Here is an 8,546-nt window from a genome sequence, read left to right on the forward strand (position 1 = left end):
CACCACGTGTATAAATAACCCAGGCTGGAGGGGCGGCTTTATTGAGTTAAAAACCCATCGGCGGGGGCTGTACAGGGCCGTAGCACCATCGGAGAGAGCCGGGAGAGGGAGCGACAGACAGCGGACACTCCCAGGCCGGGCAGCACCCTCAGAGCAGGAGCGGGGAGCAGCGGGGACGGGGTGGAAGACGCGGCAGCGGGGCCGGGGCAGCTCAGCCCTGGCTGCCGCAGGAGGAGAGGCTGTCGTACAGCGAATCGCTGAGGGACTCGGAGTGCTCCAGCCCCGCAGGGCCGTGCCCCCCGTCCCGGGAGCGTGCCTCCGTGCTGCCCTCGTCCCCCACGTCTGAAGCGCTGGGGGTCCGGCTGCTGCTAGTGCTCAGGGCGGGGGGCAGCGGCGGGGGAGCCTCCGGGGATGCCCCCCGGTGCCCCGCCGGGCTGCACACGGGGGCCTGGGGAGGGACAGAATGGGCATGGGGACGGCCACATCCATCACTGCCCCGTGGTCGGGAGCGTCTGTGCCCCCCCAAGGTCACTAAATCCCCCCCACACCGCGGGGAACATGTGGGAAATGATCACAGAATTCCGGGGAGTGTTCCCCCCACATCCTCTCCCCGTGGCTTCATCCCCACAGCATGGGCAGGAGGGTCTGGGGTCCCTCTCTCAGGGTTTTGGGGTCTTGCTCCAGAGTTTCAGGGTCCTTACTCTGGAGTTTTGGGGACTCCACCCCGAGGTTTTGGGGTACTCCAGGATTTCGGGGGTCCCATAAGCTGCCCTTACCTGCACAGGCCGATGCAGCCCCTCCAGCCCCCCGGGGGGGCACACGAAGGGGTCAGCAGCACCGCAGGCTTTGGCGTTGGGGAAGGTCCAGTTCTTGCTCTGCTGGACACGCCGCGGCTTCCTGGCGTCATCCCCGGTGTCTGCGGGAACAACGGGGGCAGCGCTGACCGGCAGGACCCCCACACCCCCCATCTCCCACCGAGAGCCCCCGCCGCACCTCCTCGAGGGTCGGGGGGACACCCGGCTCGGGGGGGGACACCCACCTTGGGGTGCGGCGCGGTGCCCGTGCGAGCTGGGGGGGGCCGGGAGGCGGCAGCCCGGAGCGCCCCGGTGCTTGCCCGGTACCAGCAGCTCCTCGGCGCTGGGCACCTCCCGCTCCAGCGTGCGGGCCTTGCGCGGCACTTTGGTGACAGCGGCCGGCACGGCCCCGGGCAGCGGCTCGGGGCGGCCCCGCGGTTTGGGGGTGCTCTTGGCGGGGACCCCCCCGTAGTCGGGGGGCGGGAAGGTCCCGATCCCGCTGTCCAGAGTCCGCGTCAGGGACCCGCAGGCTGCGGCAGAAGGGGAGGGGGTCAGTGCCAGGAACCCACTTCGGTGCCCCCTCTCCGCCCTGAGCTCCCCATCGCCCCCTCACCGGCGAAATGCTGCCCGGTCCCCGACTCGGAGAGGCTCTCGTCGGACGGCAGCTCGTCCCGGAGCCCCACGTCGGGCACCTGCGGGGGTGCAGAGGCTGAGCGGCTGCGGGGTGCCCTCGGAGCGGGGGCCCGCGCGGTCCCCACCTTGTCCGAGGGCTCCCGCACGTGTCCCACGATGCCGTTGCGGGGCGGGCGGCAGAGCCGCGCTTCTTTGGCGTCGGGGGGGACCCTCCGGAGCTCACAGAGCTCCCGCTTGTGCTCCAGGCGGGTCTCGTACGGGACGTCCTTCCCGTCCACCCTGCGGGGAGGCAGCGATCAGGGGGACACCCCCATCACCCCCACCCCGAGGGGACCCAGCTGGGAGCTCACCTGTCCAGCAGCTGCTGCATGAAGGTCTCGGCCGTCACCTCCTGGTACATGACAGGGAGGGGGCCGGGGCCTCGCGGGGGTCCGCGGGGACGCCCCTTCTCCAGCGCCAGCCCCTGCAGGAACGCGTGCTCCTCCCGCAGCGCCTTCCGCAGATCCTCCGCCTTCTCCATCAGTTTCGAGATGTTGAGACTCTCGGCTTCCAGCTTGCGGGCGGCCAGCTTGACCTCTCGGCGAAGGGGAGCGGGGGTCCCGGCCCACTCCCGGCCTCGCCCTCCGTCCCCTCGCCGGCTCAGCGCGGGCAGTTTGCTGCGCCGCAGCCCGAACCAGCTCGCCAGCCCGGCTGCCTTGCCCTTGGCCTCGGCGCCCGGCGCCCGCTCCTGCCCCTGCAGCCGCAGCACGTTCTCCTCGATGCCCTTCATCACCTTCTCCTCGATGGCCGAGTGCCCCGCGGCGCTGGGCGCCGGCCCCGTGGGCTCTGCGGGGTCCGCGGGGGTCTTGTGGGGACCCCCGCCCGCCTTGGCGCCCGCGGGCTCCTCACCCCGCGGTGCCCCGGCTTTGCCCGCCTTGGTGGGCAGCTTGGTGGGGCTGCCGTGGGGGCTGCGGGAGGTTTTGGCAGGGGGCGGGGGGGGGGTCCGGGAGGGGGTCCGGCCGGTGCCGGGGCGACCCTTGCCCCCCGCCTTGCCGGGGTCGCCCATGGAGCCGGAGGAGTAGCAGCGGGCCAGGGGCTCGGCGCCGTGCGCGGGCTCGGGGTGCTTCAGGCTGCCCCCCAAACCCCCCCGGGGTGGGGGGCGCAGCTCGGCGCCATGGCCCCGCTCGGGCCGCCCCGGGCCCGGCGGCTCGCGGCCCTCAGCGCCCCGCAGCTTGCCCAGGGCTGCCAGGCGCTCCTTGAAGGGCAGGTAGCCCGGCTCGGGGGGCTTCTTGCCCGGGCGGCGGCAGGGGGCCGAGCCCCCCGTGCCACGGCGAGAGCTTGGGGGGGACGCGGCCGCCCGCTCGCCGCCGGCCGCGGGTGCCGGGGGCACAGGGGGCGGCTCGGCCGCCTCGAAGGTGCGGGGGAAGGCGGGGGGCTCGGTGGAACCGGGCTCCGCAGCAGCGTCGGGGGACGGGCGGCGGCTGAGCACCGGGGAGGCCTCGGGGTGGGCGCCGCGACACGGGATCTTGGAGGGGTGGGCGAGCTGGGGGCTGAGGCGCAGCCCCCCGGGGGGGGCCGGCAGTTTGAGCACCTTGCTGGGGGAGGGCAGCGGGTTGGGGACGCCGCCAGGTGAGAGCGGGGGGAAGCCCCCCTCGGGGCTCTCCTCGCCCGGGGTGTAGAGTCCCAGGAAAGCGGGGTGCTCCCCGCGCCGCTGCCGGGGGGGCCCCCCGGGGGCTTCCCCATTGCGGCGGCAGCAGCCCCCCCCCTCACCTCGCAGCAGCCGCTCGGCCAAGGCGCTGAGCAGAGCCCCCCGAGGCGGCCCCGCTTCCTCGGGAGAGGAGCAGGGGCTGCCCTCGGTGCCCCGCCAGCCCCCTGCAGCCCCCGGGCCCCGCAGAGGGCAGGGGGGCCAGGCCAGGGCTGCGCAGGGCTCGGGGGAGCCGGGGGAGGCCGGGGCGGGCCCCAGCAGCGGGTCTGTCTCCTCCAGCTTGCGCAGCACCTCCAGGATTTGGGCTTTCTTTTTGAAGAAGGGGGACAGGGCATCCAGGGGCGGGGCACCGGGGCTGAGGCCAGGGCTGCCCGATGGCACTGGTGGCAGCACCTGTGGGGAGTGGGCACCGTCACCCTGTCAGCACCTGGCACTGAGCCCCAACTGGTACCAGGGGGGATGCTCTGGAATCACTCTGGAGACACAAGAGGCTTTGGGACGGGGACATAATGGGGACAGGGGCAGCTGGGGCAATGGGTTTTGGAGCCAGACATGACAGATGGAGGGGCTTGGGGAGGTGGACACCATGGACCTGCAGAGGTGACACCACAGGGACCCTGTTAAAGTGTCATTGGCACTTGGATGGGGACACCACAGATTCAAGGAGGGGGACAGGACAGGACACCGTGGGAAGCCACGTGTCACAGGCCTGGTGACACCACCACACACAGGAAAAAGACAGTGGGGAAGGGGGTGACACTGCCCAGAGAGGGGGACAGGAAGGGAACACTGGTACCCACCTCGGGCAGGGACAGACAGAGGCCAGGGAGCAGCGGGGGGGGCTCCTGCTCAGCAGAGCCTGGCTGGGGGGTCACCGGGACATCCGGGGGCACCGGCACCGGGTGCAGCGGCAGCTGCAGAGGAGAGAGAAGCGGGGTTAAGCTTTGGAGGGGCTCTGCCCCATGCCCACCCCCCAGCCCCGACGCAGCCCCAGGCACACCTGGGGGAGGGACCCAGTGGAGAGCTGCAGCTTCTGCTGGAACAGGTCGCTCAGCACCTGGTTCTGCCGCTCCAGCTCGAAGACACGTTTCTTCAGCTTGATGCACTCCTCACGCAGGTCCTGGCAGGAGTGTGGGGGGTCAGCCAGGACCCCCAGAGTCCTCCCAGCCCCCTGACACCCTCCTGACACCCACCTTCTGGTTGAGCAGTGCCTGCACCACGTGGTTGGCAACCTGGGGAGGAGAGGGGAGGTCTGGGTGGGCACAGGGCACACAGAGCCTCCTGCCCCAGCACACAGGCGGGCACACGTGCCCTGTGTGTGTGTGGGTTCTCTCCAGTACCTCGTCCAGGCAGCGCTCGTACGTCTCCCTCTGGTTCTCATTGGCCTGGGCCAGGGCTGAGTTCTCTGCCTAGAACAGAGCAAGGACAGCTCAGGGGACAGCCCAGGGGACATCCCCGTGGCACCAAGCACCTCTGTCTCCTGGTGCCACAAACAGCAGGACGGGGCTGCACGAGGGGCACAAAAAACTGGGAAGTGCAACCCGTCACCACGGCTCCGTGGCCACGGCTGGCCCTTGGCACTGCCTGCACGGTGGCCACGGCCACAGCTTCAGTGGCCACAGCTGCCCAGTGGTGCCACATCCTGTGGTGCCAGCCCTGCGTACCTCCAGCTCCCGCAGGCGCTGCAGCAGCTCATGGCTGGTGCCCGTGTCCCCCAGCGCCGCCGGGCTCCCGGCTCCCGGCGCCTCGGCCACGCTCTCCGACATCGCAGCTGCGGGGGACACGCGTCACCGCGGGCTCCCGGCTGGCCCCTGGCCGGTGGCAGCCGGCCTGAGGCACCCCCGGGCCCGCCGCAGCCCGGCCCTCTCTTACCTGGCGGGGGATGTCCCCAGCCCCGAAGCGGTGCGGTGTCACCTGCCAGGGAGAGCTGGGCTGAGGAGGGGATGGAGCCCCCAGGGCCGAGTCCTGACCCCTCCGCAGGGACCCCTCCGGCTGCCCCCCTCTCTCCCGGTGCTTCAGGGGGAGCTGATCGGCCCCGGGATGCACAGCGGGACCGGGACTGGCACCGGGACCAGCCCGGGGCACCGGGATGTGCGGCACCACTGGCACCGGGACCGCTGTGCCGGTGTGCCCCAAGGACCGGGACCGCCACAGGGTCACGAGGATGTGCAGCACCACCGGGACCGGAACCGGCACAAGCCCCGGGGCACCGCGATGTGCAGCACCTCCGGGCTACCGGAACACGCAGCACCCCCGGGGCTGACCCCGGCCCCGGGGCACCGGGATGCGCAGCTCCGGTGCACAGGACCCCCGGCGTTCACACGGGCCCCCCCCCCCCAGCGCCGCACACCCCCCGCTCCACCCCGGGCTTCCCCCGCCGCCGGTGCCGCCGCGTCCCGGCGCTGAGCCCCGGTCCCGGTCCGTACTCACGCCCGGGGCTCCCGGTGGCGCCGCCGGTGGCGGCTCAGAGCGGCCCTGGGGCCGGTCCCGGCGACGGCGGCGTTTCCATCCCGGCCCGGCCCGGCCGCGCTATTGTTGGGAGGCGGCGGCGGCGGCTCCGCCTTCCCGCCGCGGCCGGGGAGGAGCCGGGATGGAGCCGCCGCCTCCCCGGTGCCGCCAGCCCCGGGGAACCGGAGCTGAGGCCGCCGGGAGCGGCGGCACCGGCGCATCGGGAATCATCCCGGGAGGGGGAAGCACCGGGAACCCTCCCGCGGCACCGGGCACCGGCGGAGGGACGGGGCAGAGCACGGGGGGATCCCCACCGGGCATCCCGCACCCTCCGGGGGGACTGCCCGGAGCCCCGGGACCCCTCGGGGAGCCCCCGGGGCTGCAGGCGCGGAGCCGAGCCGGGACCCCCGGCCGTGGCCTGCGCCCCCCGCCCCTCGAGGGTGAGGTTCGGGGTTCTGGGGTTCACACGGGGCCGCGCGTCCCCGGTTCACCCGGAGCCCACGGAACCGCGGCGGGGAGCGGGGGGCTCGGCAGGAGGGGACAGGAGGAAGGTTTGGGGGTGATGCGGGGGACAGAAAAAGGGTCTGGGGGTGATGGAGGGACAAGGGGAAGGTCTGGGGGGCACGGGCAGACCTCGCACGTGCTGTCCCCGTCCCCCGCAGCCCGTGGGGCGAACCCCCGCGGGTCCCTGCGGTCCCCGTTGTCGCCGAGCTGCCCCCTCGCCTGCCCCCCGAGCAGGAAGCGGCCCCGGGGCCGGCGGCTCCGGCTGCGTCACGGGGGGAAGTGAGGCCGTGTCTGGAGGGGAAGAGCAGCCCGCGGCCCCCCCAAGCCCCCGGCGGGGACAGCCGGGGGGGCCCCGACAGATGGACAGCGCCGCCGTCCCCTCCCCCAGCGTGGGGCCCCGCGAGGGTCCCTGTGGGGAGGGGGACACGGCGTGGGGACACGGCCAAGGCCGCCCATAGCCCCGTGTCCCCACCCCGGTACCCCCCGGTCACTCTGTCCCCGCTGGCCCGGGCGCTCTGGGGACACGGCCTGGGGACACGGCACGTGCCCAAAGCGCAGCCCAGGACGTGCCAGCGTGGCTGTGACGGGCTGGCCCCAGCCTGTGCCACACCAGGGTCCCCATGCCGAGCCCAGGGACATGGGGTGACAGCCCGAGTGTCCCCAACCCCGCTGAGCTGTTCTGGGGGCAGCCAGGACACATGGGGTGACAGCCCCGAGTGTCCCCAACCCCGCTGAGCTGTTCTGGGGGCAGCCAGGACACACTGGGGACAGCCCAGGGACAGGGGGTGACAGCCCCGAGTGTCCCCAACCCCACTGGAGCTGTTCTGGGGACAGACCAGGGACAGGGGGTGACAGCCCCGAGTGTCCCCAGCCCCGCTGGAGCTGTTCTGGGGGCAGCCAGGACACACTGGGGACAGCCCAGGGACAGCCAGGATGCACCAGGGACAGCCCAGGGACATGGGGTGACAGCCCCGAGTGTCCCCAACCCCGCTGAGCTGTTCTGGGGGCAGCCAGGACACACTGGGGACAGCCCAGGGACAGCCAGGATGCACCAGGGACAGCAAGGACACCCTGGGGACAGCCGGGATGCACAAGTGGGATGTGCTAGAGAAATGGCCTCGGGGTGCGGGGACACATCGAGGACAGCTGGGACTGGCCAGGGACACGCAGGGACAGCCAGGGATGCGGTGGGGACACTGGGGACAGTCAGGATGTGGTGGGGACAAGAGACACACACAGGGGACAGCTGGGGTGTACTGGGGACACTGGGGACAGGCGGGTGGGATGAAAGACAGTGAGGGACACCCCAGAGACACTCAGGATGCTCTGGGGACACTGAGGACCCCCGAGGGATAGTTGGGGTGCAATGGGGACACTGAGGACACCGCAGGGACACTTAGGATGCTCTGGGGACATTGGGGACACCCCAGGGACAGTCAGGTTGCACTGGGGACACCAAGGACACCACAGGGACAATCAGGATGCGCTGGGGACACTGGGGACACCCCAGGGATAGTTGGGGTACAATGGGGACATTGGGGACACCCCGGGGACAGTCAGGATTCACTGGTGACCCTGGGGACAGCCGGAATGCTCTGGGGACACCCCAGGGACAGCCGGGGTGCAATGGGGACATTGGGGATACCCCAGGAACAGTCAGGATGCCCTGGGGACACCGAGGACACCTCAGGGACAGTCAGGATGCGCTGGGGACACTGGGGACACTGCAGGGACAGCCGGGGTTCAATGGGGACATTGGGGACACCCCAGGGACAGTCAGGATGCATTGGGGACACCGAGAACACCTCAGGGACAGTCAGGATGCCCTGGGGACATTGGGGACACCCCAGGGACAGTCAGAATGCATTGGGGACACCGAGGACACCGCAGGGACAGTCAGGATGCCCTGGGGACACCCCAGGGACAGTCCGGGTGCAGTGGGGACACTGAGGACACCCCGGGGACAGCCAGGATTCACTGGTGGCCCTGGGGACAGCCGGAATGCTCTGGGGACACCCCAGGGACAACCAGGACGCAGCGGGGACACCTCAGAGACAGGCGGGATGCTCTGGGGACAGCGGGGACACCCCAGGACGCACCGGGGACAGCCGAGGACACAGCGCGGATGCAGCGGGGACATGCGGAACACCACGGACCGGGCCACCCCCGCCGCTCCCCCGGGCTCAACCCCCACCCCCCCAACGGTGCCCGGAGGCCACGGATGTCCCCCCCCGCCTCCGGTGTCCCCGAGGAACCGCCCGACCCCCCGGTCCCCCCGCCTGCCCCTCGCCGCGGAGCGACCGGACTCACCGGGGGCTACGGCGGGGCCAGGGCCGGGGCCGGGGCGGCATGGCCGGGGCTGGCACCGGGACCGGGGCGGGACCGGCGGCGGCGGTGACGTCATGGCTCCACCGGGCCGGCCCCGCCCTGCGCCCCCGCCGCCGCCAATCCGCGCCCCGGGCACCCCCCCCCACCGAATCCCC

General features: G+C 72.3%; 1 protein-coding gene across 3 annotated transcripts; it reads right to left on the reverse strand.

Moving 5' to 3' along the window:
* Positions 1 to 7: 7 nt before the first annotated feature.
* On the reverse strand, positions 8 to 8,459 carry NCKAP5L (NCK associated protein 5 like). 3 transcript variants are annotated; one of them, XM_064401091.1, is made up of 13 exons: positions 8,374 to 8,459; positions 4,984 to 5,025; positions 4,776 to 4,882; positions 4,452 to 4,520; positions 4,305 to 4,343; positions 4,112 to 4,231; positions 3,912 to 4,025; positions 1,778 to 3,504; positions 1,553 to 1,706; positions 1,408 to 1,486; positions 1,040 to 1,324; positions 777 to 916; positions 8 to 448 (listed from the first exon to the last, which is right to left on the reverse strand). In XM_064401091.1, exons 3-13 carry the CDS (start codon positions 4,875 to 4,877, stop codon positions 212 to 214), a joined length of 3,066 nt encoding a protein of 1,021 aa, XP_064257161.1. In that variant the 5' UTR covers positions 4,878 to 4,882; positions 4,984 to 5,025; positions 8,374 to 8,459; the 3' UTR covers positions 8 to 211. The 3 variants fall into 3 exon arrangements, with proteins under 3 accessions (XP_064257161.1, XP_064257163.1, XP_064257162.1); XM_064401093.1 differs by lacking the exon at positions 8,374 to 8,459 and adding an exon at positions 5,542 to 5,764; XM_064401092.1 differs by lacking the exon at positions 8,374 to 8,459 and adding an exon at positions 5,538 to 5,763.
* Positions 8,460 to 8,546: the final 87 nt, after the last annotated feature.

Source organism: Passer domesticus, chromosome 31 (genome assembly GCF_036417665.1).
Source record: "Passer domesticus isolate bPasDom1 chromosome 31, bPasDom1.hap1, whole genome shotgun sequence".
NCBI classification, from domain to species: domain Eukaryota; kingdom Metazoa; phylum Chordata; class Aves; order Passeriformes; family Passeridae; genus Passer; species Passer domesticus.

Bases quoted from the DNA above. Each gene is read 5' to 3' on its own strand.
- NCKAP5L (XM_064401091.1), bottom strand. From the start codon at position 4,877: ATGTCGGAGAGCGTGGCCGAGGCGCCGGGAGCCGGGAGCCCGGCGGCG. The intron at 4,521-4,775 runs GTACGCAGGGCT...GCTCTGTTCTAG, and splicing joins AGCGCCTGCGGGAGCTGGAG to GCAGAGAACTCAGCCCTGGC. The intron at 1,487-1,552 runs GTGGGGACCGCG...GCACCCCCGCAG, and splicing joins TGCGGGAGCCCTCGGACAAG to GTGCCCGACGTGGGGCTCCG.